The 27229-nt window shown below is 38.6% G+C and overlaps 1 protein-coding gene across 3 annotated transcripts; it reads right to left on the bottom strand.

Annotated features, from left to right (window-relative positions):
- Positions 1-27061, bottom strand: LOC105869923 (hyaluronidase PH-20-like). Of its 3 annotated transcripts, XM_012762077.3 has the most exons (5): positions 26986-27061; positions 26499-26698; positions 8489-9641; positions 7936-8025; positions 1-585 (listed from the first exon to the last, which is right to left on the bottom strand). In XM_012762077.3, the coding sequence occupies exons 3-5, from the start codon at positions 9437-9439 to the stop codon at positions 88-90; spliced, it is 1539 nt and encodes a 512-aa protein (XP_012617531.2). In that variant the 5' UTR covers positions 9440-9641; positions 26499-26698; positions 26986-27061; the 3' UTR covers positions 1-87. The 3 variants fall into 3 exon arrangements, with proteins under 3 accessions (XP_012617531.2, XP_012617528.2, XP_012617530.2); XM_012762074.3 differs by having other exon boundaries at positions 26499-27061; XM_012762076.2 differs by lacking the exons at positions 26499-26698; positions 26986-27061 and adding an exon at positions 20451-20612.
- Positions 27062-27229: the final 168 nt, after the last annotated feature.

Here is a 27229-nt window from a genome sequence, read left to right as displayed (position 1 = left end):
TGTTGTTTTCAGGCATTTAATTCGTCCAAAGAGCACACTGTAAAATGGACATATTGTTCATTTTAGCTAACAGATAGAATTACAAATTCACTTCACTAAAGAAGAACTCATGGTGAGAAATAAAATATTAACAAAGAACACTGTAGCAGATGACGGAGATGATGAGACAAGCCGGAAAGTTACATTTTTCTTCGGAGAAGGTTGATAGTGGGGTTCTAAGTTTACAGAGACATCTATACAAACATCCTCAGCAACACACACATCAATAGCATTAATGTCTTTTATATCAGTTCTCTCTTTACAACTCAAGGTGGGATAACAGCTGCAATTAAATTTTTCAGAAAGTTGCTGCAGGTCTTGAAGGGAGGGTTTTCCACGTACTTTGTACTTTCCACTTTTCCGAATTTGAATATCAAAATTTGCTGGGTTCAGGTGAAGATAGTCACTTGAATTCCAGTTTTTCCTTGTACACACACCTTGCTCCTGGCAAATCACTTGGCTGCACATTTTGGCTGCTAGGGTGACATTAATTAAGTAAGGATTCAATGTAGTCTTCACATATTTGTCCAGGGTCAAGCAAGATTTCTATAAAATTATAAGATGGTCAGAATATCAAAGGACAAGTCACTCATATGTGAATTAATACACTGCAATAAGCAATTTTAAAGGAATAACAAAATATAACCAGATAAAGCAAGAGGTAGAGAATATCTTATCTTTTTTACCTTATCAAGCAATATTATTACAACTGACATTTGTAAGTTTGTTGCACATGCTGTTTTATTCCACTGAATAACTGAACAGTTGAGGCTTAACATATCCTAACCTGATCTTTCTTAATAATTCATAAATGAATCAGAGTTATTAATAGAATAGTACAACTATTAAAGTATGGGCTCTGAGGTCCATTTGCCCTGATTGGAGTTCCAGTTCCATTAGATTAAATATATGAACTTGGGAATCTCTCAAGCTATTGAAGTCTTAGTTTCCTATCTGAGTAATTGGGCCAGTTAATTAGCCTGGTTATGTTTCAGCTACACACTCTGTAAGATAAGGATAATTATGGTGCTCACCTCATAAGTTTGTTGTGAAGATAAAAAGATATGATAGATATAAAAGTGCTTAACACAGGACTTAGCATACCTTTGGTTGACCCTCAATAAATTATAAATGTAATAAGCATCACATTTTCTAGACAAGTTTAAATAGAATTGAATAGAGTGATTTTTATTTCTATTTTTTTTATTTCAATAGATTTAGTTTTCCTTAATTATTCACTTAATTACACTTTCTGAGCTTCTTGCTTTTTCTTCTCCTCCTTCAGTGATATCTATGATTCTTATGTTTGGGCATTTTACACAATCCCATATTTCTGGGAGTCTTTCTTCATGTCTTTTAATTTTTTTTTTCTTTATTTTTGACTGACAGGGTTACTTTGAAAGACTACTCTTCAAGCTCTAATTTCTTACTTCTGTTTGGTCTAGTCTTTCGCTAAAACTTTCCACTGTGTTTTATATTTCCCTAAATGAATTTTTCATTTTCAGAAGTTCTGTTGCATTTTTTGTTAATATATCTATCTCTTTAGTAAATTTTTCATTCATTTACTGGATTATTTTTCAATTTCTTTGAGTTGGTTTTCCATTTTCTCTTGGATCTCATTGAGCTTCCTTACAATCCATATTTTGAATTCTTTATCTATCATTTCAGTATTTTCACTTAGGTTGGGATCCATTACTAGAGAGCAGGTGTGATCCTTTGGAAAGGTCATTACACTCTGTTTTTTCATACTGCCAGAGCTCTTGCACTGATCATCTGGGGAGGTTGTTACTTCTTGATTTTGAATTTTTTTTGTTTAGATGGGGCCTTTTTTCTTCCCTCCTAAGAGTGTGACTATAGCATATGTTAGATAAGGATCTTTGGCTTTGCTTAGTACTCTCAGAGCAACCTAGGTTGTGAATGAATACGTTGGTTATAGGTAGCCTTAGTATAGGAGTTTTCTCAAATGCTGGTTATATGTAGGCTGCAGCAGTGGTGTGCTATATGCATAGGCATATTCTCTGCCTCCTTTTGAGAAGAGGAGACCAAAGTCTCTGAAATTTAATATCTTTCCCCAGCCCTGTGCACTTCTAATAGTATGAATTTTATTGGGATATCCAGTTTAATCTCAAGGTCACTAGGTGGTATTTGCAGGCAAGAGTCATCCAAGCCCTATGCAATTGAATCAGTAAATATAATGGGCTGTTAAAGTTGACCTCACTTCCAGTAGGTGGTGTTTGCAGGAGAGTGCCAGATGCAGTGGTGTTTGTGGGGCCTATGCCTAGCCCTAGTCAATCAGGAGATGTACTTGGATGTCCCAGACAGTGGGAAGAGTCCTGAAACTCCCAGGGGATCCCTTCTTGTGCTCTGCCACTAAAGTGGCAGATGGGCAGGCAAGGCTAGGTCAGGTGAGACTGTGTCCAGACACCCCAAAGGTAGGCAAAAGTGCTGCCTCAATTGGGGTTGGGAGTCAGCTCCCAGCCCACTGGGGAAAGTCTCTAGGTAGGGGCGGAGGTATCCCCACCATGCCAAAGAACCTGCTTGTGGGGGTGGGGAAGTCTGGAATTCACAGTTCAGCTGGTGGTAGTGCTCACTCCCACTCCTTTTGTCTGGTAGATGCCTCTCTGGTGTGTCTGGCCCCTGGCAGCAAGCCAAACCAACCAGGCCATTCAAAAGGCAGCTATGCAGCATGGACCCACACCACATTCTCTTCTCAGTTCTGTCCATGTGGGCTCACTCTCCACTTGAGATATGTTCACAAGTGTCTGTTCCATGCCACTGAATGATGCAGCTGAGTCCTGGGGGTATGGGATCAGGCCTACAGAACTGTCCACTGGGCCCCTGAGTTCAAGCTCCCTCACACATGACAGGGAGAGGTGTGCTGCCTGCAGAGCACTCAAGTAGGCTAAATGTCACTCTCCTGTGGTTCAGCCATGGGGTGAGCAGGGTATGCCCTTATCTGCAGGAGTAGCCAGGCTAGCAGACCTGGAGAAGGCCAACAAGTCAGGAGCTCACAGTCCAAACAACCCTCAGTCAGTCCACTTTGGGTTTTTAAAGGAAAAGGCATGAGCCCCATTCTCCATGTAAGACTGAGTGTCATAGACAAACCATCAGAGAGGTGGCAGCCACTCCCAAGTATCCTGGCTGAACCTTCCTTTTCATATAAATGCCAGCCTCGTGCAGGAACTGCCATTGTGGTCAGCAGCAGTGAGTGGAAGAGGGGAGGAAGAGAAACTGAATGGAGGAGAGCCCTTTGCCTGAAAGGCTCCTTGGCATGCTGCAATCTCCTCTCACCTGAAAGCAGCCTGCCTTGAGTGTCCAAGCCCTGGGGAAATCACACAGTTCCCCTGGGATCCACCAGCCCCCTGTGGCTACTGCAGTCTGACTTGGTGCTGGGGAATGTTACCCATGGATCTACATAAATGGGAACCCCAAGGCTGAGATTTCCTGGTCAGTGCAACTGCAAAAATGCTGCCTCTACATGAAGTGAGGGATATTAGAAGCACCCTCCACGCAAAGCCTGGTGCAGTGAGCACAGATTTAGTGGAGGTGTAGCATCTCTTTACCCACTTGGGACTGGCTGCCCTGGGGCATGCTGGCACCAATGGCTCCTGGGAACAGACGCAACTGTATTTGCAGCAATGGGCAGTGGGGATGGGAGAATCCCCATTTCCATGTCCCTTCCCTGTCTCTGGTGCTGCCTTTATTCTGGAGTGGGAACACTGTCCTGTCTCACAGACTCCTCTCTGCACCTACATCTCCACTAGGAAGGGTGAAGACAACTTTGGGTCACACATCAGTGGCTCTCAGGTGGAGAAGAGCACATGTTTTGCTTTCTTTCATCCCAAAAACCTTTGTAGCTCATGGCATCTTCCCATCCCCCAGGGACAGCCCATGCTATGGGACAGAACTCGAGGGAGTTCTGTCCCAGTTCTCCTGTGTTGCTTTGGACTTCCGTGGTTATCACAGTGCAAGCAGGTGCTGGGAAGTATTTGTGGGGGGTCCAGTGACAAGGAAACTGAAAGGCAGGGCAGGATAAAGGCACATAATGGGTGGGCAAGCAGTATGGTGCCCACAACCTCAGCTTGTGTCTGCAGTGGAGGAAAGCGACAGTGAGTGGTCGAGCAGTCTGGTGCTCTGTTCTTACGAGGTTCTCAATTTGCTGACGGCAACAGTACTTGGGCTCGTAAGAGTATAGAAGCTCTTTGACAGTTTGGGTGTAGCAGATGTATGGGTAGGAAAAATAAACACCCCCAATTACCCTTTCCATAGGACTCCAAACTCCTTAAAGATCAATTCTCCCAAAACCTTGCTCCTTATTTTTCTCTGCAATCTTCCCATGGTATACTTGGTAGGTTCTGACACTTTTCCCTCAGAATTACACCTGGGCTATGCTTTTTCACCTGAAACTTTTTCTTCTTTCTGGGGTGATCTGGTAACTGATATTTAGTCAGCCATCTTTCTGGGGAATCTAAGAGTGATTTTTAAAATGCTGACTCAAAACAACTAAATAGGTCCAACCGAGTGTAGTTTATGTAAATGTTACATATAGTCTAATTGCAGATGAATAATGGCAGCTCTTTTACAAATTTGGCAGAATATGAGAGATGAGTAACTGAAATGATTCATTTTGAGATTGGTATGTTCTAAAGCCTGGACACTGTGCTATTAAAAACATTGAAGATGGTCACTTATATTTATGATCAACAGTTCCATTGAGTGCACTGGCTGCATTAATCCTTCAGCAGACCAAAGGAAGTGGTGGTGGTAGGTTGGGGGGCAAGTCAAGAAATCTTAACAGCTTCCGCTTGAATCTACTTCTTGTTACCTTCATTGAGATGATGTCATCTACTGTTGGCAGAATAACTTCCTCCCAAAGATGTTCATACCCTAATCCCCTGGAATATGGGACTATGTTATCTTACATGGCAAAAGGGACTTTGCAGATGTGATTAAGGCTATGGACCTTAAAAAGGGGAGATTATCCTGAATTACCTGGGCGTGCTTAATCTAATTACATGAGTCTGAATATATAGAAACTTTTCAAGCTGAGTTAGAAAGGTAAGACACAGGAAGGAAGAGAGATGCAAAGTCACCCTTACTGACTTTGGAAAGAGAAGAAGAAGTCCATGAGCTAAGGAATGGACCAGCCTCTAGAAGCTGGAAATGGCCTTTAGCCAACATCCAGCCAGATAATGAACATCTCATTGCTCCAACCACATGGAACTGAATCTGCTAACAACCCAAGTGGCCTAGTGAGGATCCTCCCTTAGGAAGGATGCAGCCCTGCTGACACCTTGATTTTAGCCTAGTGAGATCCATGTTGAACATCTAACCTACTAAACTATAAGATAATAAATTTCTAGTTCGTAAGTCACTAAGTTCATTATAATTTTTATGGAAGGAATTTAAAATTAATATACTATCCATCTTGGTAAACTTCCAGTAGCTCTGCATGGTGATTAGAATAAAATTCAACAACTTCTCTTGATTTGTACACAGCTTGATGTGGTATAAGCCTTCCTTCCTCTTGTACAACCCTCCCATACCCACTCTACCATAGACACAGGAATTATTTCACTAGCATGGCAGGTTCATTTTAAACTGCATTTACTATTCCCTGTGCTTGGAATGCTCTTTCCTCTTATTTTCATCATGGTTTACTCATCTGGTCATTGAGATGGCAGCTTTAATTAGGCAATGCCCTTCTAATTATGATCAACAGTTGGAAGAATATCTTTCTTGTTGACTCTTTCACATCTCTCTATTTTAATTCTCTGTATAGCACTTATCAAATGAAATATTTTTCTTGTGTACTGTTTTTAAGCACTCAGAAGCTTCAAGAGTACATGGACATTTTCAATATTCTTCGACACTATGTTCCCAGCACCAAGGATGTGAGAATATATACCAGGTTCAGATAACATTGCAGTTGCTTCCTCAACTCCACAGAGACAGGGTTTGGCAAAAAGAAGAGTAAAGCGATGAGAATGATTTGAGAACCATTAACCAACATAAGATGTAGTCTATAAAAAGATCTTATAACTGGCTCTCTAATAGGTAAGGCCTGGTTATATCTCCATACATATATCTCCGTGGTGGAAATACTCCTACCATGACCAATATCAAGCTACCAACCTGACATTACTGAACGCAGCATTGGGAATTGAGTACACCACCATTACACAGTATGGCAATAAGGTGTAGACTAGCATATCATTACATAGTATTTCCACTTACACAGACATAATAGATATAAATAATCTCAAGAGAATGGATAATAATAAAATGAAGCAAAATAATGGATATATTAAGAATTGATTACCTTTGTTTTTAACATCATTTATTTTAAGTTTTTGATTCTTAATAATGGCTGTGTTTAATAACTAGCTTGCAAAATTCTGAATATTTAACAAGCAGTTCTTATAAGCTGGGCCCAGTAGAGCTAGCTCTATCACACCACTAGATCCAGTAAAATGAAATGGAAGAAAATGGTTTACTTACACTTGTTTAAGGTCAGTTCCAGTAACTGCAAATAAATCTGCAATTACTGGTTTCTCAAGTTATCAATGAATCAGAGGAAACATGACAAGTAATCCATTACCTTATTGATCACAAATGACATAGAAGAAGGGAAATAATGATAGCACTAGCATTCAAAATCATCATAAATTGGAAAAGGTAGCAGGTATATATACAACAGAGTCTATAGCAGACAATTTCAAAATAGTAGAAAATAATCATTTTAAAGTTGAAGGACTGTCCCTAGTATGAATAGTACTGAAGATAATTTAGCAGGCATAGTAGTAGAATGTGAATCTAAGATTAAAGATTAAATCCAAGTGTGACATTTAAATAATTTGTTATATGCTCCTGTTCATTGAGGAATGCCTGACTCACTCTTCCTCATAGTAAGGGTGGAGTTCTCATTTTTCTTTAAAAGACAAAAAAGAAAGAAAAGAATATGGAGAATTTTTAAATTTTTAAACAATAGAATTCTTGATAAAGGAGTTTATTAATTTGGGGAACCAACTAATAAAAATTAGGAATATACTTAGTAGAATTATAGTTTTAAAATAATTTTCTGAGGTATAGAAGATTTTACCAGGGGACATACACCTTTCTCTGAACTTCTATTTTCTGTTGTTTCCCTTTCTGGAAGATCAAAATTAGAAACATAAAAACTACTGAAAATAGGTAGAAGAGCTCAGATTACCTTGGAAGATTTCACAAATGTAATGGCTATTAAGTATTTTTAAATAAAGTAAGAATATGGCTATTTTATCTAAAGGACAAGATATGAATGTGTTCCTTCTCAAAAGGTCTCCTCTGATCTTAAAGTAAAAAGTTTATTCTCTACAGGTCCTAGGATAGGACCCCTGGGCCATGAGCTTCATTTGACATGTTCCATGGTGTCATTAGTATTTCCACATACATCTCAGAAGCAAAAGTTCAGCTCTAACTCAGCAATGACCACATGGCAGCTTTACTTTTGCATTGTGTCAACAAGATTAAAGAGGTGGGGGATAAAGATCTGATACGGAAAATTAAACAAGAATGAAAATAAAGGAAGAGAAACCAATTTTCTGACACCAAACATCATGTCAGAAAATAGATCATAGTCTTTGCTATTTTTTTTTTTTGCTACTTAATAGCTCTGTAGCCTAGAGAAATTCAACTAATCTTAATGAACTTGTTTCATTACTGGAAAACAGGTGCAATATTTCCTGCTTTGCAACCCCCACATAGATGCAAGATATTTTGATTCACCCAGTATTTATTGAACACTTACTACTACATGCCAAGCATAGTACTTATTTCCTTATTCAATACCAAAAAAATCCTCAAAAATATTAAAGGTAGAAATATTTTCATATATTACCTACCAATTCAACTTACCATACTTCGCATTACACTTAAGCTTCCCCATATTACGACTCCAGAGGCACCCAGAGCAATACTTTCACCAAGTGTATGCACAAGGTCATCCTGGCAAACATGACAGAAAAAGTTAGCAGATAAATATAAAACGAAAGTGTTTTACATAGGACAGTAACACCAAAGCTAAGCATGATGACTCAACAGGTGTAATTTAATTATTTCTCTACAATTTGTTTCTATCTTTTATACAACTATTGCCTTATTATGAAACAGAGACTATTTTGTTTTAATTACTTCTATTGACAAGAGAGCAGGACCATGAATGAAAAAACGGAAAGTGAGTTAATACACTGTGTATACTACCTAATTCTCTATGCATGCTAAGAGATCATGAGATTACATTAATGTTTAAACATACTCTTATTTTGCATTCATATAATGATGTACAACTACTGGCATGCACATTGCTAAATGACATTAAAACTAAATTCCACCCCCTTCAAAAATAGTATTAAATTTCACTACTTTTTGTAGACACTGTTTCATTGCCCTCCTATGTTGATTTACTTACTTGAGAAAGGAATTTGAAAATTAGATCAGTAAAAACTAGGTGGGAATATACAAAAACTGGAAGTGGCCTGTCAGCATCAGGTACTTTGGAAATCCTAATGGCCTCATGAACTCGATTTCGCACAAATAGCACAGCTTGTTGAGAAGACATGTCGGTGCTTAAATAAATGGATGGGAAAAGGGCAGTGCTTTCCTTCCACAACCAGGTGAGATCATCATTTATTCTCGTTTCTGTATCAAAGCAACTTCCATTGAAACCACGTTGTCTATAATTGTTGTTGTAACAATCAGGAAAAAGATAAAAACCCCATAAGTGATTTGGCCGAAGTAATTTTCCCAATTTTAAAGTCTCTTCCATGAAACTCTGTGATGCATTTTCAAAATCAACCTTGGCTATCTTGGCAGCCTCTGTGACACTAAGGTGTGTATTATGTTGCTGGACCAATTTAATAGACTGATTCTTGTAAATATCTTTAGGTTTCCAGTTTCTTTCCCAATTGGGCCTCCATTCTTCCCAGTCAATGACAGCCAAGCCCACATTGTCTGTTGGCATGTAATAAAGAATGTCTTTCTCAGCTTTAACCAAGTGTTTTCTTAAGGATCCATTCTGGGGAATTCCTCCATTCACAATTTTGCCTGTTGTATCTATATAAGGATAGTAGCCAAGTCTATCAACATAAAATATTGTAACATCTTGCCCTGTGACATCTCTTCGTGGGCTTCCTACTAAAGAGAAGAGGCTCAGATCTAGTGGCTCATCAAACCTGCCAGTACAAAGTTCAGTTGGGGCATTCCAGGCCCAGAGGAAAGGCACATTTGGGATAAGAGGGGGTGCTCTGAAATCCAGAGTAAAGCAACATGGAATTAGAAGGAAGGTGAACACTGTCTGCGATACTCCACTGGACTCAAGAAAGCTTCCAAAATAGATGTTCTTGAACCTTAGTACTCCCATTGCAAAGAATAATGAATATGAAAAACACTTATCTCTTCCTACACACTTTACTCAATATTTGGCGTTGGATATGAGAACAGAAAAAAGAGTGTGGAATGAAGATACTTTGATGAATAAACAGGCATAATGATTATATTACATTTAAATATTATTCTTCTTATTTCATGCTTCAGGAATGTTTTGCAAGTTGCATCATCTATAACTAAAAAAAAGAAATATAGAATATATTGTTATGTTGCATTTCATAATAAAGATTGTAAGACTTTACCAAGTTCTAAATTTTAAGTGCAGGGATTCTAATTCATTTTTAAAAGAGGGAGAACCTATTCCTGTATTTGAATCCATGAAATTATTTCCTATTATATATGATACAAATTCTATAATGGTTAACATTTGTGTCATCTTCCCAAATCATTACTGAGATTACAGAGAGGTGAAGGTAACTATTTTTCCTTCGGCCTTCCCAAGTGTGCAGAATGTTGTACCAAGCAATGCCTTAGCAAAAGCCCATTGAATCAAAATAAATTCAAAGTTGAACCCCTCTCATTCTTGTTTATTGCTTCTTGAAAGACTGCTACCTAGTGATCTGTAAATATTGAAAACAACCTCTCATAAAATTCTGAAATTTGTTCATTCTCTTTTGTTGTGCTTTTTTTTTTTTGAAGGGGGGCAGTAAAGGAGTAGGGGAAAAGCCACTTCTGCCAGAGATAATAAGTAAAAAGTTTTCTTGAACTTTTTCAATCTACCAAAAACTCCTACCAAACAAGTGCTATTTGGAACACTGCTTGATCAAGTCTTACAGTAATGTACTTTCATGTTTAAGTTAGAAATATATTTTTATTGCATTATATCTTTCTATTTAAAGGATTGGTTGTAGCTTAGCTGAAGAAAAGGAATATTTTGATTTTGTGTTGTCATTCTGATTTTCAAAAAGTGTCACAGCACACACTTTTGCTACATGGTACCACTTTTGTGGTACAATATAATGGTGTGAGCCACGGACAAGAAATTAAGCTATATATTTGTTATTCAGCATTTGGTATTTGTAAAAATTATGTACAAGAAGACATATTTAAATGTTCAATGGTCCTAGGAAGAAGCTAGAACCTGTCTTTAAAATTAAATTAGTAGTTATTGCTATGTGAACATACAATGAGAATTACACCATTCTTTCTAGGAATGTGTGTCCTTTCATAGCAAATTATCCATGCATTCTTATCACTGAAAAATAAACTACTCTAATGAGAAAACCTGAGCATGACACTTGGGCCCTGTTGCAAAGAGAGAGAGAGAGAGAGAGAGAGAGAGAACCCTATAGTCAAAATAAAATAAAATCTCAAGAACCATTACAGTCTGTTTTGAAGATAACGAATTTTTCTCTCATATTTAGAACATGTATAGTAGCTATAGATTTTTATAATTTAAACCCTTATAAACTTCCTTATTCAGGACACAGAAAATCTTCACCTAAAAATAATATTTAGGGAAAAAACTAATTCCTTTCAAATACCAACTACCAAAACCAATGCCTGAATGGCAAGAAGAGGGAGAAGGAAATGGAATAAAAAATTAGCTTTCCCTCTATCTCAGGGGAGAAGTAGGATAATCTTATTGAAATTAACATTTAAATCTATTTCCACAATATCATTTTATATAAGAAATCATGGGGGCAGAATGAGCCTAATGAGAAGACTTCTAGCCACAGAAATCTTCAGAAAAGAATAGACATTTGTCTATAAAAAAGACGTCTGTACTAGAATGTTTATAGCAGCACAATTCATAACTGCAAAGATGTGGAAACAACCCAACTGCCCATCAATACCTGAGTGGATTAATAAAATGTGGTATATGTATACCATGGAGTTCTACTGAGCCACAACAAATAAGGGTGATCTAGCATTTCTTGTATCATCCTGGATAGAGCTGGGGTCCATTCTACTAAATGAAGTATCACAAGAATGGAAAAACAAGTACCATATGTACTTGCCATCAAATTGGCATTAACTGATCAACACTTAAGTGCATATATAGTAGTAACATTCATTGGGTGGCAGATGGGAGGGGGAGGAGAGGATGGACATATACACGCCTAATGGGTGAGGTGCACATCTGGGGCATGGACAATTGAAGTTCTGACTTAGGTGGGGCAAGGGCAATATATGTAACCTAAACATTTGTACCCCATAATATGCTGAAATAAAAAAAAAAATTTAAGTCTAATCTGAGATTCTTTATATAAAAATTCCACCAAAGCCAATTTTAAAAGTATATATGACCAGAAATCATTCTTGTTGCACTTTATGCAAACAATCAGGCCAATTATAATAACACTAAAATTTATTTTCCAATTAAGTTGGTTACTATGACTTATCCTTGGTAAAAATGGAAAACTAGAGAGATAAAAATCATGTTTCATAAGTACAGCTGTTATTAGATTCAATCTTTGTTCATTGTTTTTGAGTTTTTATTACTTGCCTACAGTTTGGACAAAACTCTGAATCTTTTCCTGACAACAAATCTCCCTGACTGATATTCTTCTTTGCTTTCAAGGATTTCTCATGAAATCCAGTCCATGCTTTCTAGATTGCTAAAGTTAGACATGTGAGTCTTGCTAATTTTGCTCATACTTTATATTACAATCAAATATATATTAAAATGTTATAAGACAGCAGTGACAAAAGCAACTATTATAGTGATGGTTGAGAGCTATGGCACCAGGCCTGGGACTCATGAATATCTCAAGCACCATGCTATATATATACTTTCTCTCTTCATATCCTAGTCAGCAATCTTTGCCCCAATTCAGCAGGAAATAGCCATAGTGTTTGGTGTCTCTGTGCCTCTCAAGATTGAGAAGTGACATAGGACAAGGGAAGTGACACTGAAAGGATAAAGAGTAATTATAAAAATGTTTTTATTTTCCCACCTTCAGACCAAACCTCAAACTTCCTCCCTTCTCTAATGAAAAGCTATCTTAATTTAAAATCTTCTGAAGAGGATGGCAATCTTAAAAGATGCTCTGTATTTATTTATTTATTTATTTATTTATTTTTGAGACTGAGTCTCACTGTGTTGCCCTGGCTAGAGTGAGTGCCGTGGCGTCAGCCTAGCTCACAGCAACCTCAAACTCCTGGGCTCAAGCAATCCTGCTGCCTTAGCCTCCCGAGTAGCTGGGACTACAGGCATGCACTGCCATGCCCGGCTAATTTTTTCAATATATTTTTAGTTGGCCAATTAATTTGTTTCTATTTATAGTAGATATGGGGGTCTCACTCTTGCTCAGGCTGGTTTCAAACTCCTGACCCTTAGCGATCCCAGAGTGCAAAGATTATAGGCGTGAACCACCGCGCCTGGCCTTTATCCTTAACTGATATTATTGACAATCAGGCAAATGCCTCACAATATGAAAAAAATAAATCAATACAGATGAGTGCTAAACAATTATCAAATATATTATGCATTGGACCACACAGAATTCCTACAGTTCACTCAACTTTGACTTTTTGGCTTGCATTTATCTCCCATTAGATGGACATAGGTGCAGTCCGGGATAGTTGAGACTATAAGACAATTCGTTCTGCCCTGGCATTCACAAAATTTCTCACCAGATGAATTCCCAATGCACTACTTGTAAATTTCACTCTGGACGAAATCAACATAACTTAGGGAATCCTCCAAGGCACATACTGCACCTAATGACACTCCAAATGAATTTTAGAGATTTACTTCCAGCTTTAGGCTATTCCTCTGTTTGTTTATTGTCTGCATATTTAGTGGATGGACTAAATTACTTTCAACTTCCTATGTTGACACCATGATAGTGGCAAAGAAATTAATAGCTGAGATTTTCCCCATTTTGGCATTCTTTTAAACACTGAATCAGAGCAAGAAACTCATTTTTTAGCAGAAATTAACCACTTGCTGACAAAAACTGTGGAGTTGAGTACTCGTTAAAATTTCATACCATCCTTAACCACCAGAACAAGTGTACATAAAATTCTCAATATAAATAAACTTTAAGAAAAAATCTGTCAAGAAATTGGACTTAAATGGCTAAAGGCATTAACTTTGGTCCTTAAAATTTCTAGAATTCTCCAAATAAGAGACATAGAATAATTGCTTTTATAGTTTTTGGACACCCTGTATCTACTGGCATCTCAAAACATTGTATTCATGATAATACTCAGCTTTAAGAAACAATGGTGATATAGTACCTCTTGTATATTCCTGGATAGAGCTGGAACCCATTCTACTAAGTGAAGTATCTCAAGAATGGAAAAACAAGCACCACATGTACTCACCAGCAAATTGGTATTATCAGATCAACACCTAAGTAGACATATAGGATTAACATTTATCGGGTGTCAGGAGGGTGGGAGGGTGGAGGAAGGGATGGGCATATACAACCACAACGAGTAAGATGTGCAACGTTTGGGGGATGGACACGCTTAAAGCTCTTACTCGAGGTGGGAGGGGGGCATGGGCAATATACGTAACCTTAACACTTGTACCCCCATAATACGCTAAAATAAAAAAAGAAAAAAAAAAACATTGTATTCCTGGATTAAGTGAACATTATGGGAGCTTTAGTTAACAATTTGATGCTATGAGTAGCTATATACAAGAGCTAACTAGGGGATTCAGAAAAATGGCAGAGTAGAGGTAACTCTCTGGACTTCTGCTTCCAGAGAAGGAGACACAGTTCTTGGTCTCCTACGTGCGAGTGGATCTCCCCACTACAAGGACAGCATTGAGAATCCGCAGAGGAGCAACGTGGAACTCTCATAAAAGGATAAACAAGGCGATCGGGAAATAAGATGGCATTCTCTGAAGAGTGCAAAGCAAACAATAGGGTGCGTGGGAGGGCGCCGGCCCACCAGGCCAGGTGGTGAAGTGGGATCAGACCCACAGGAGAACTCCTTGCTTCCCCCTTGACCTCCACACCCACCCAGCCAGAGACCTGTCTGAAACTAGTGCAAAATCGCAGCAGAAGAAGAGGGTGCAGTTGATGGTGAAAGGTGGCGGCCTGGTCCCCCCTGACCCCGGTGCTAGGACAGCTCCAAGACGGAGGAAACTGATCTGCACCAACCGGGGAGGAGGTTAGAGGTCTCGCCTCTGGTAACCAGGGAGACTAAGTGGGGGCTCTAAGCATGAACTGCCCCAGGCGAATAAAACCACACAGGGCTGGTCAGTAAAAGCGTGGGCTCTGACTGAACAGGCGGGTGGACAGGCGGCCTGAAGGAACCTGCGGGGTGTCCTATTGACCCAGGCCCCCAACCCGGCACCGGCTGCACCCTAATCAGTCGCCTCTAGTACTGATGCCCTACGAGTGGGCTAGCAATCGCCATTGAGGGGGTCCACAGCCCAGCCGTCAGCGGGCAAGTCCCCAACCCCGCCCAGACTAGAGTCTCTCCTGACAAATCCCAACCCTACACAATCTCCGATCGCTCGTCAGGCCTGGCTCCCTCAAAGGTCTACTGAGAAGTCTAGCAGCCAAGGGGAGTTACAGCCACTGGCGTGCAAAGCATGCAGGGCAGACTGGGGAGATACAGCCTCCCCTCAGCCCGCATCTCTCTTGCCCAAAGTGGTAGGCTCCACCCCTGGAGGTGGGACGAGACAAGAAAACCCACTTTCCCCAAAAGCTATCCCTGTCAGAGGAACCTTACAAGTGTGGTGGAAGAGCTCTGTCCAGTGGTAGATCAAGAAATTATAAAAAGTAGACGACTGAGCTCTAGCAATTGATCCAGATGGGGAGGGCCCAACACAATTCAAAAACTCAAGCCAAAAACGCTCCCCCTAGGAGATACACCAGCTCTCAAGAAATGGAGTCTGAACAAACCCAAAACACTAAAATGACAGAAGAATTCCAAAATTGGATTGTAAAAAAGCTCAATAAAATGCAAGAAAAAATGGATAACCAACACAAAGAAACTACAAAGAAGATACAAGAATTGGAAGAAAGAATCACTAAGGAGATCGACATCTTGAAGAAGAATCAATCAGACATCCTCAATATGAAGAATTTATTCAGGGAAATTCAAAACACGGTGGAAAGTCTCAAAAATAGGGTGGACCAAACAGAAGAGAGAATCTCAGAGCTGGAAGACAACTCATTCAAATCAAATAAGTTAATCACAGAGTTAGAGCAGAAAAATAAGAGACATGAGCAAAGCTTACAAGAATTATGGGATTATACGAAGAAAAATAACCTGCAGGTCCACTGGATTCCGGAGAAGGAAGAAGAAAAAACCCAAGGGTAGGATAAGCTTTTTGAAGAAATAATCGAGGAAAACTTCCCAGGTCTAACCAGTAACCTAGAATTAGAAATACAAGAGGCCAAAAGGACTCCTGGGAGATACAATGCAAACAGGAAAACACCACGCCATGTAGTCATCAGACTGATCAAAATATCAACAAAAGAGACCCTCCTACAAGCTGTTAGACGCAGGAAGGAAGTTACATATAAAGGAAAACCGATGCAAGTAATTCCAGATTTCTCAACTGAAACAATACAAGCAAGGAGGGAATGGGGACCCACTCTCACTCTTTTAAAACAAAATAACGCCCAGCCTAGAATCTTGTACCCTGCAAAACTAAGCTTCATATATGATGGAGAAATTAAGACATTCTCAGATAACCAAAGTCTCAGAGAATTCACCAAGACAAGACCAGCCCTACAAGAAGTACTCAAAACAGTGTTATGTGCGGAACACCATAATAAAAACTCACGAATATAAAAACAACCAAAACCCAAAGATTAAAGGCCAGATATTACAATGGCTCAAGAGAGAAATCATAGCAACAACATCCAACCCAACAGAATGAAGAGTAACCAACCTTACCTATCAGTTCTCTCAATAAATGTGAATGGCTTAAACTCTCCACTCAAGAGACATAGGCAGGCTGAATGGATAAGAAAATACAGGCCAAGTATATGCTGTCTTCAGGAAACACATCTAACCTGCAAGGATGCATATAGACTAAAAGTAAAAGTGTGGAGATTGGTATTACAAGCAAGTGGAAGCCAAAAGAAGGCTGGCATGGCAGTACTAATTTCAGACGATTTAGTTTTTAAAGCAACAAAAGTAGTGAAAGACAAAGAGGGTCATTATATAATGGTGAAGGGCACAGTTCAACTAGAAGAGATAACAATTTTAAATATATATGCACCCAATTTAGGTGCACCCAGATTCGTAAAACAAACCTTACTGGATCTAAGCAAATGGATTAATAGCAACCCCATAATGACCAGAGATTTCAACACCCCACTGATGGCACAAGACAGATCCTCCAAACAGAAAATTAATAAATAATGGACTTAAACAAAACTCTAGAACAATTGGGTCTGACTGACATTTACAGAACATTCTACCCCAAATCCACTGAATATATGTTTTTCTCATCAGCTCACGAGACATTCTCTAAGATTGACCATATCCTAAGACACAAAGTAAACCTCAATAAATTTAAAAAAATAGAAATCATACCATGTATCTTCTCAGATCACAGTGGAATAAAAGTATAAATCAACCCTAACAGAAACTCACATTTATGCACAAAAATGTGGAAATTAAACAACCTCTTACTAAATGATTACTTCATAAATGAAGAAATCAAGATGGAAATTAAAAAATTCTATGAAGAAAATGACAATGGAGAGACAAGTTATCAAATCGTCTGGGACACAGCTAAAGCAGTTCTGAAAGTTTATTTCCATAAATGTCTATAACCAAAAGTCAAAAAGATCACAAATAGACAATCTAATGAAACGACTCAAAGAGCTGGAAAAAGAAGAACAGACCAACCGCAAACCCAACAGAAGAAGTGAAATAAACAAGATCAAATCAGAACTAAACAAAATTGAAAACGGGGAAGCTATTCAGGAGGTTAATAAAACAAAAAGTTGATTCTTTGAAAAAATAAACAAAATTGACACACCATTGGCTAGGCTAACAAAAAGCAGAAAAGAGATATCTCTAATAAGCTCCCTCAGGAACAAAAAAGGAGATATCACAACTGATCCCAAGGAAATACAAGATATAATTTATGAATACTACAAAAATCTTTATGCACACAAACTGGAAAATGTGGAGGAAATGGACAAATTTCTAGAAACACACAGCCTCCCTAGACTCAACCAGGAAGAAATGGGTTCCCTGAACAGACCAATCTCAACTGCTGAAATAGAAACAGCAATTAAAAATCTCCCTAAAAAGAAAAGGCCTGGCCCAGATGGCTTCACACCCGAATTTTACCACACTTACAAAGAAGAACTAGTACCTATCTTGCAGAAACTATTCCATAACATCGAGAAGAACGGAAACCTCCCCGACACCTTTTATGAAGCGAATATTACTCTGATACCAAAACCAGGAAAGGATGCAACAAAAAAAGAAAACTACAGACCAATATCCCTAATGAATATAGATGCAAAAATTTTCCACAAAATCCTAGCTAACTGAATCCAAACGCTTATCAAAAAAATAATCCATCACGACCAAGTGGGCTTCATCCCAGGGATGCAGGGATGGTTCAACATACGTAAATCTATAAATGCAATTCATCACATAAACAGAAGCAAAAACAAAGACCACATGATTCTTTCAATTGATGCAGAAAAAGCTTTTCACAAAATTCAACACCCCTTCATGATACTCACACTTAATAAAATAGGCATAGAAGGAACATATCTAAAAATGATACAAGCCATATATGACAGACCCATAGCCAACATCATACTGAATGGGGAAAAACTGAAAGCATTCCCACTTAGAACTGGAACCAGACAAGGCTGCCCACTATCTCCATTTATATTCAACATAGTGCTGGAAGACCTGCCTACAGCAAACAGACAGGAAAGTGGAATTAAAGGTATCCAAATAGGGGCAGAAGAGATCGAACTTTCACTGTTTGCTGATGATATGATATTATACTTAGAAAACCCCAAAGATTCAACCAAGAAATTCCTGGAACTGATAAATGAATTCAGTAAAGTCTCAGGATACAAAATCAATACACAGAAATCAGAGGCATTCATATATGCCAACAACAATCAAATTGAGAACTAAATCAAAGACTCAATTTCGTTCACAATAGCAACAAAGAAATTAAAATACCTAGGAATATACTTAACCAAGGAGGTAAAAGACCTCTACAGGGAGAACTATGAAACACTGAGGAAGGAAATAGCAGAGGATGTAAACAGATAGAAATCCATTCCATGCTCATGGATCGGCAGACTCAACATCATTAAAATGTCTATACTACCCAAACTGATCTACAGATTCAATGCAATACTTATTAAAATCCCATCAGCATTCTTCACAGATATAGAAAAAATAATTTTACGCTTCGTATGGAATCAAAGAAGACCCCAAATATCAAAAGCAATCCTAGGCAACAAAAACAAAATGGGAGGTATCAATATGCCAGATATCGAACTATACTACAAAGCTGCAGTAATTAAATCAATCTGGTATTGGCACAAAAACAGGAATATTGACCAGAGGAACAAATCTGAGAACCCTGATATAAAACCATCCTCATATAGCCATCTAACTTTGACAAAGCAGACAAAAACATATGCTGGGGAAAAGAATCCCTTTTTAACAAATGGTGCTGGGAAAACTGGATAGCCACTTGTAGAAGGCTAAAGCAGGACCCACACCTTTCACCTCTCACAAAAATCAACTCACGCTGAATAACAGACTTAAATCTAGGGTATGAAACTATTAGAACTCTAGAGGAAAAAGTTGGAAACACTCTCCTAGACATTGGCCTAGGCAAAGAATTTATGAAGAAGTCCCCTATGGCAATCACAGCAGCAACAAAAATAAATTAATGGGACATGATGAAACTAAAAAGCTTCTGCACAGCCAGAGAAATAGTCATGAAAGTAAACAGACAACCTACAGAATGGGAGAAAATTTTTGCATCCTATGCATCTGATAAGGGGCTGATAACTAAAATATACTTAGAACTCACGAAAATCAGCAAGAAAAAAATCAAATAACCCTATTAAAAAGTGGGCAAAGGACTTGAACAGAAACTTTTCTAAAGAATAATGGCCAACAAACATATGAAAAAATGCTCAACATCTCTAATCATCAGGGAAATGCAAATCAAAACCACAATGAGTGATCACTTAACTCCAGTGAGAATGGCCTTTATCAAAAAGTCTGCAAACAATAAATGCTGGCGTGGATGCGGAGAGAGAGGAACACTCCTACACTACTGGTGGGACTGCAAACTAGTTCAACCTCTGTGGAAAGCAATATGGAGATACCTTAAAGCGATACAAGTGAATCTACCATTTGATCCAGCAATCCCATTGCTGGGCATCTACCCAAATGATCCAATGACACTCTACGAAAAAGACACCTGCACCCGAATGTTTATAGTAGCACAATTCATAATTGCAAGACTGTGGAAACAGCCCAAGTGCCCATCAATCCAAGAATGGATTAATAAAATGTGGTATATGTATACCACGGAGTACTATTCAGCTCTAAGAAACAACGGTGATATAGCACATCTTATATTTTCCTGGTTAGAGCTGGAACCCATACTACTAAATGAAGTATCCCAAGAATGGAAAAACAAACACCATATATACTCACCAGCAAAGTGGTATTAACTAAGCACCACCTAAATGGACACATAGGTACTACAGTAATTGGGAATTGGGTATTGGGCAGGTGGGAGGGGGGAGGGGGGTGGGTATATACATAAATAATGAGTGAGATGTGCACCATCTGGGGAATGGTCATGCTGGCAATTCAGACTTGTGGGGGGAGGAGGGGAAAGGGCATTTTTGAAACCTTAAAATTTGTACCCCCATAATATGCCAAAAGGAAAAAAAGAGCTAACTAATATACCTGGATCATATCATCAGCAAGTAAAAAAGGTGTGACTGATAACCCTTCCTATGGACTAAGACAAACTTTGCCATTTTTTTTTTACCAAAAGATAGGTATACATCAAGATTTTAGAAGAAAGCATGCACTGTTACCTCGCTGAGAAGGACCTGAAGTACTGCTAATCACCTAAATGACCATCATAATAAAAGAAAAATCTTCCTGGATTCATGTGAGCCACATAAAGCTAGATCCAGATCATCACTCCTAGGACAACTGGAAGACCGTCCTTACAGGTAACTTCATAGTAAGGATTTCAGAGCGAATTCCAAGGCTCTAGAAGCAAGATGACATCACAAAGTAGACAGCTTTCCCCAAGATCACAGATCAAAAACTTTGTTTCCCTCTATTTTTTCCCTTTTGAGTCTCTCTCCTCCCTGGAAGGGGGACCTCTTTTTTAAACAGTAACTACCTCCCCCCCGCCCCCATTTATTGAAAAGCTGACTGAAGATTACTGATATTAATCTATCCTACTGTTCCTCTGGTCCTCCTCTACAGTCTGTCTTTCAACTGTCTCTCTCTCTCATCTTAGCCTTACTGGTTTATTGATATGTCAAGCACAAACCTGACACCTCCTTATAACTGTTTTGCAAATCCTGGTTATGTTAACTAAACATTCTGATTGCTGGTTATGTCAACATCTAGACAGTATGAGCAATATTAACTAGTTTTTATTTCTGCCAGTGTGAGCACCTGGTGGACCCACTGTGGAAGGTGGATAAATGGAAGTGTATGATATCCAAGACCAGGAAAACAATGTCACTCTACCTTTCCTTCTGGTGAGTTCAATCGGCCATAAAAACCTCTTTGTAAGCTCAAGGATTATCCCTTGTTCAGGTAAAGAAAATGGAAGCAATTTTTTTCCTTTGTGTTAAAAATGGACACGATAATTCACCCTTCCTAGGTGACAAACCAAGGCAATATTGCAATCAAACCCTGTATTTTAATTCCACATGCAGCATCCTCAAACTCTTCACAGAGGTTGTAAGTGGTTCTAGTACAGCCTATTAGGGTACAAACTTTTAGCAAACCATCAAATGTTTTGGTTGATTCACAGGCCAATGTTGCACAACATTGGGTAGTTCAGCTACTTCCCTGGCTAGGCTACCTAACCGTAAAAATTTTATATGGGTAGACCAAAAAACTGAACCAACTTAATCAGGTAACAAAACTGAACTTTATAGCTGCCAAAGCCAGACTACAGGTCTCCTATGTCAAATATTTCAAAACATATTCTGCTCTTACAAACTGATAGTAGCACATGAAAATGGAGACGTTCAGATGCCAATAGGACCAATGAAAAAAGTTGTGAAACACACTGGACCTGGGAAATTGCAGGTTCCACTCTGACCTTGTCTAGGAACAACACTGGTTTTTATCTTATGTAGCAAAAAGTTATGTAAATGGTCAGGACAATGTGTGCTCAGATACCTGGCTCCTTCTGTCACTAGATACTCTACCTTACATGCTAGCCAAATTACAAAATTGGGCTCCTTCGTTAATAAAGTCATGTCACATAAACATATAAGACTGCATAGAAAACCTGATTCTGTGTTGCTATTTCAAGTTTCAGTGTTAAGGACCTTATTCCCAAATTTTGAAACTTGTAACATAGGGTGATCCTAAATCTTTTCAGGTAGTAGAATAAAAGTTTAATGTCACTGTGAAAATGTTGGAAGCACTCTAATCATAATTAAATAACTTAGTTTCTGTTGTTCTCCAAATTTATCACAACCTTCATACTTGACTGCCCAACAAGGAGGAGCTTGTGCAATTACTGGTGAAAATTGCTGCCTCTATGTGAATCAGATGGGACAAATAGTGTCTAATTTATACAATTTAACAGAAGAGATTAAGGTTCTTCATAGGATAAACTAGACTCAACAGTTTTATTGGACTGATCTATTCCCAGAGTTGGGAGATTGGTTTAATAGGATACGGGAAAATGTGTTTAGATTTGCTCTTTTCTGCTTATTTATTCTCATTCTAACATACATTCTTCTGTCCTTCTGAAGATCTCTTACCACTCAGCTACCAAACTGATTCTTTTCTCCACAGCCACCAATTCAGCTTTTACTACAAGAAACTTATGATGAAGTTTCAAACAAGGCAAATGAAGGTGTTCACAACATGCCACCCCAAAACATGCCACATTGGCACATGGACTATTTTGAGCTGCAAGTGACTGAGAAACAGCAGATGTAGGAAAGGCTCTCTGATCTTCCTCTTTCTGCCTGAAGCAAGACATAAAATTTCCCATGGGAAAGATGCCCTCCCTGTATCAGGAAGAGGAGAACATTCTTACCACTGAAGACTGAGAGTCAACGCTGAAATGGATCAGTAAAACAAACCTACTAAAATAATCCTCATCTTCCATTAGTTTTCCCCATATATTTTCTAGTCATCTTTGTACAAATCCCTGCTCCTAGAAGCTGAAACCACTTTTCCTTTGTCTTGCCAGTTCTCTATAATTTATTGCTCTTTGTTTAAAAATTATATAAGCTCTTGGTCTTAACTGTTTCTTTGGGTCTTCATTTTTCCTATGAAGGCTTCCATGTGACCAGAAAAATATTAAATAAAATTTATATGCTTTTCTCCTGTTAACCTTTTTTCAGTTCAATTCATAGGCTCCAGTCGCTGAACATAAGAGTAAAGTTATTTTTTAAAACTTATACCTGGCACATAGAAAGTACCCAATAAATGTAAGTTATTCCTGCTATTATTAATAATAATGTCCCTTGCCCCTACCCACATCTGTATGAAAGACTGTGAAAAGCATGAAAACAGAAGGTCAAGCCCAGAACCATTTAATCAGTCACAGAACTGCTAGCATTCAAGCTTCCCTTAGAAATTAATGGAAAAAAATAATCAAAATATGTGAGGTGATAAGGAATTGCTCTGATGGAAATGAAATACTCCACAAGCTGGGCATGGTGGTGAATGTCTGTATTCTCATCTATTTGGTAGGCTTAGGCAAGAGGATTGCTTGAGCCTAGGCATTCACATCCAGCCTGGTCAACAAAGCAAGACCTTAGCAAATTCATACTATAGTGGAGCCAGATCTGATGATGAAGGGTGTTTTATTAATCACCACATAGTGTGCTTCTGAGAAAGAATGTACATGAGGAAGCCTACACGGATCATGGCTCTATCAGCATGTCTAACTGACTCAAGCCTTAGGGTAAATGTCATTAATTTGACTACATTTTTGTGAGGCAGTCCATGAAGGAAAATGCCCTATTCAAGCTCAGACGTCAAGCTTCCTTCCCTCAGCCCAGTTGAAATATTTTTCTGACTTATAAAATGTGCATTATATGACAGGTTTTCAGTCTTTTAAATTGGATTAGTGGAATAAGTAACATTTAAGTAAGTGACATTTAAAACAAATAGTGGCAAAATATATTATTAAAATAGAATCCAGATATTTTTTATAGTGTTTGGTGGTTATATATCAATCTCACCAAATAGGACAGTTGTTCTTTAATTTCACAAAAGAGGAGGAAAAGCAGTTACCAAACATCAAAGAAGCAAGAGTTAACCACTTTGGTACGGCGCTCACTGGCTGCGAAAACTTGCCCACAGCTGGCACTCATAGTCCGCACGATGGTTCATGCTGTGCATTGACATCGAATCCATTTTGCTCTTATGTGATGAGGAAAGCTTTAAAGCACTGAAAGCTTGTTTTACTTTACAGGAAGCTTTACTTGTAATGTAAATCAGAATAGGTAACATATACATATATGTTTTCATTACATTATTTTTAAATGTTCACAATTTTATTTTGATAAATGAAAAATTAGAAAAGTCATATCACGGCTGTCGGCTAAAGTCGATGCTGGGCTGTGCGCATTCATCTGTGGCTATCGACTATCGTTGACACACCTACTGAAATGGTTAACAAGATTGTTTCTCAGTATCAAAGTCAAACCCACTTACTCTGGCTATTAGCAAATTTGTTACATCCACAAGATATAAGCAATCATTAACAACCATTATTGCTGTTATTAAAATAAACAATACATCTATCATATATCATAAATGTATGACAGATGCTTTCCAGAAAGGAAAATTCACTACAACTTCAACCTTTTAATGACATTATTAAGATGCATTAATATTCACAGCTATCTCTGCCCCACTACATTACTCCATAAAACCTCACGTTTACACTTAAGAAAAAGAGGCAGTTATGTTTGCCTCCTCATCAAAAACACAGGAAAATAAGAGTGCCCTGTGATTCTCAACTGAGACATGAGAAACAAGAACTCAGTGCTAGAGCAACAGAAGAGCAATAATCTGGCTAGTTGATGACAGGATGGGAGTGTTCCTGAGACTCACCACCTAGCAAAAGGCACAAGACAAGAAGGAACTCTTAGAGGATCTGGGATATTAGCTATGAAAATTGCCAGGAATATTTAGTAGGATTAGGTGCTGTTCTGCTTCAAACAGAGTATTTAGTAGGATTGCCAGGAATTGCCAGGAAAATTGCCAGGAATATTCAGTATGATTGGGTGCTGTTCTGCTTCTCTTCATCTTGGAAGAGTTTGGACCAAGTATGAGGTTGAGGGAGGTGGACAAAACCTACTCAAAACAAAACCAAAAATCCAGAACAGAGAGCAAGAAAATTTCAAAGGGTTAAAAAGAAACTTCAAAAGGCACATGTTCAGTTGTAGACATAATTACAGAACAGCAGGTTTCCTAAGGTTGCATCTAATTAGTACCTTAGCTTCTTAATGCTTATGGTTGACAAAAAATATTGTTACTCAGTTGTGGATGTCTCGTTACTTGCTTTTATTAATAATTCTTAACATGCAATAGCTAAAATTTCAAAATTTCAAGCTATAAGTCATATTTATTAATGGCATAAACACTTTTAAACAAATGTGTGATATTTTTTATAATTTTAAATATTGAAATAAATACAGCTATTTATTAAATTCATTGAGACAGTATTAACAGCAAAACAATTTCTACCATATTCCTAAAATCTGACAATCAATAACTCATTTATAGTCATCAAATGATTTAAAGTAAACAATCAATTATAACATTTTAATATTACAGCAACACTCTGGGGTAAGAGTTATCATACTCATTTCCCAAACAGGAAATATAAGCATTAGAAAATGTTTAATAATTTGCTCACCAGCCCAAAGCTAGAAAACTCAGTTCTAGCTAATTCTAAGGCTTTTGCTCTTTCCCCTGACCTATAGTGGACCAGTCACTATCATTATAGAGATTAAAATATAAAGCAAATGCAAGACATTTTCTGGAGAAGGGAGAATGAATATTTTCATTGTCTGGTACAGTATGTAGATGAGGGAAATATTTCTATTTGTAAAATTAGCCATCATACTTTGCCATTATAAGCAATCCCACTTTTAAAAAAAGGAATTAAGACTCATAGTCTAAATATCTTCAAGATATGCATTTAGGTACACCCCAGTACAGTACTCTTTCCTTGAACTAATTTGCCTGGTTTGGGTTTAGAGATGACTTTAACAAAATCATTGCCTCATTTCTTAATTTTTTTCTAACTCAACAACTGTTTTTTGTTTATTTACTCCAAATAATTGGAGGTGTTAGCCTAGTAATTAAGCTGTGTTTCATATTTTGACTTAGTTTACTCAATTTTGACCAAGAAAATGGAAGTGCTGTATTCATAGTTAATAATTTTCCACATCATGAGACCTAAACTTAAGAAGTCCTTGAAACTGAGAAACAAATATTTTACCTAAATTACAGGTAAGTTTGAATCGTTTATGGTGGTCTTATAACTCCTGGTGATGTATAGCACCTTCTAACTGCCAACAACGATTATATTAACTGAAGGTCTGCCATATTATGTAACTTTCTCAGAAAAACAAAATGAAGAATGTGCGAAGTCTGGGTCCATCAGTACCAGCCTAGAAATTTTTGTGCGATAAAGCACAGAGAGGAACCAGGACAAAGGGCACTTCAGTCTAGCCTCAGTCCTAATCTAAGAGAGCTGAACAGTCACTAACATTTTTATTTTTCTTACTCTTCTTCCCTTTTTTTCTCTCTCATTCTTATACACTTCACATATATTGACTCATTTAACACCCCAAGAGTAGGCACAAGTATTGTCCCCATTTTCCAGATGCCACTCAACTGCTTTTTACCTCAGGCCGAGCAAATTTCAGCCTCATCGCCTGGATTCAGGTTTCAGAACCATATCTCATCCATTGGCAAAGCCCTGCAGGGGCTCAGCTCAGCAGTTCAGGTGAGGAAACCAAACCAGGTGGAGCGAGGACAGGTGGGTTCTTGTAGCTCAAGCCACCTGTTCCTCCAAAATGCTGGCTTCTGAGGTGTTTCTGGCTCTCTGAAACGGTTTAGATAAAGTTTTACAATCTAAGGGAAAGAAAACACTAGGAAGTGCCAAAAGAGGTGTGGCTGGAACCAGGGACCCAATCCGGAGGTTTGGCTAAAAGCCCACCGTGCCCAGGAGCCCCCAGTCTCTCATAGCCGCTGTCTACACTCAAGTGTGGCTGGTGCAGCAAATGAGCCAGACCCAGGGTGGCCACTACCAGAAGGAACAGATGGTTTCCCGACTCGATGCTGTCCCGTTCCACAGTCCTAACACTGGCAAAGTTGGGGACCCCGCATTACTTCTGTCACAGGTCGCCTCAGCGTGCCGGGTCCTCACTGGCCTCTGCCCACCAGAACAATGGCGTGGGTTTCCCACAATCCCTGGCGCGCCTGCGCTCTGGGGCTCGCGGGTCTCCAGGCGGCTGCGACAAACCTGCTCCTCACGCGCCTGCTGCTCTGATGCCTGCGGTTTTCCTCTGAGGCCTGGTGTTCGCGTCTCTGCTTCAGGTGTTCTCATGTACCCTCCAAGTCCTTTGCTGTGATT

Source organism: Microcebus murinus, chromosome 9, assembly GCF_040939455.1.
Source record: "Microcebus murinus isolate Inina chromosome 9, M.murinus_Inina_mat1.0, whole genome shotgun sequence".
Taxonomy (NCBI): Eukaryota; Metazoa; Chordata; class Mammalia; order Primates; family Cheirogaleidae; genus Microcebus; species Microcebus murinus.
This window is presented reverse-complemented; position numbering and strand designations above follow the sequence as displayed.

What these genes read in the sequence shown, in the direction of transcription:
- LOC105869923 (XM_012762074.3), bottom strand. Translation starts at nt 9,439, where the DNA reads ATGGGAGTACTAAGGTTCAAGAACATCTATTTTGGAAGCTTTCTTGAG. An exon ending in TTTTCAAATTCCTTTCTCAA is followed by an intron (nt 8,026 to 8,488) that starts GTAAGTAAATCA and finishes CATGTTTGCCAG; the next exon opens with GATGACCTTGTGCATACACT. An exon ending in TAAGTGTAATGCGAAGTATG is followed by an intron (nt 586 to 7,935) that starts GTAAGTTGAATT and finishes ATAATTTTATAG; the next exon opens with AAATCTTGCTTGACCCTGGA.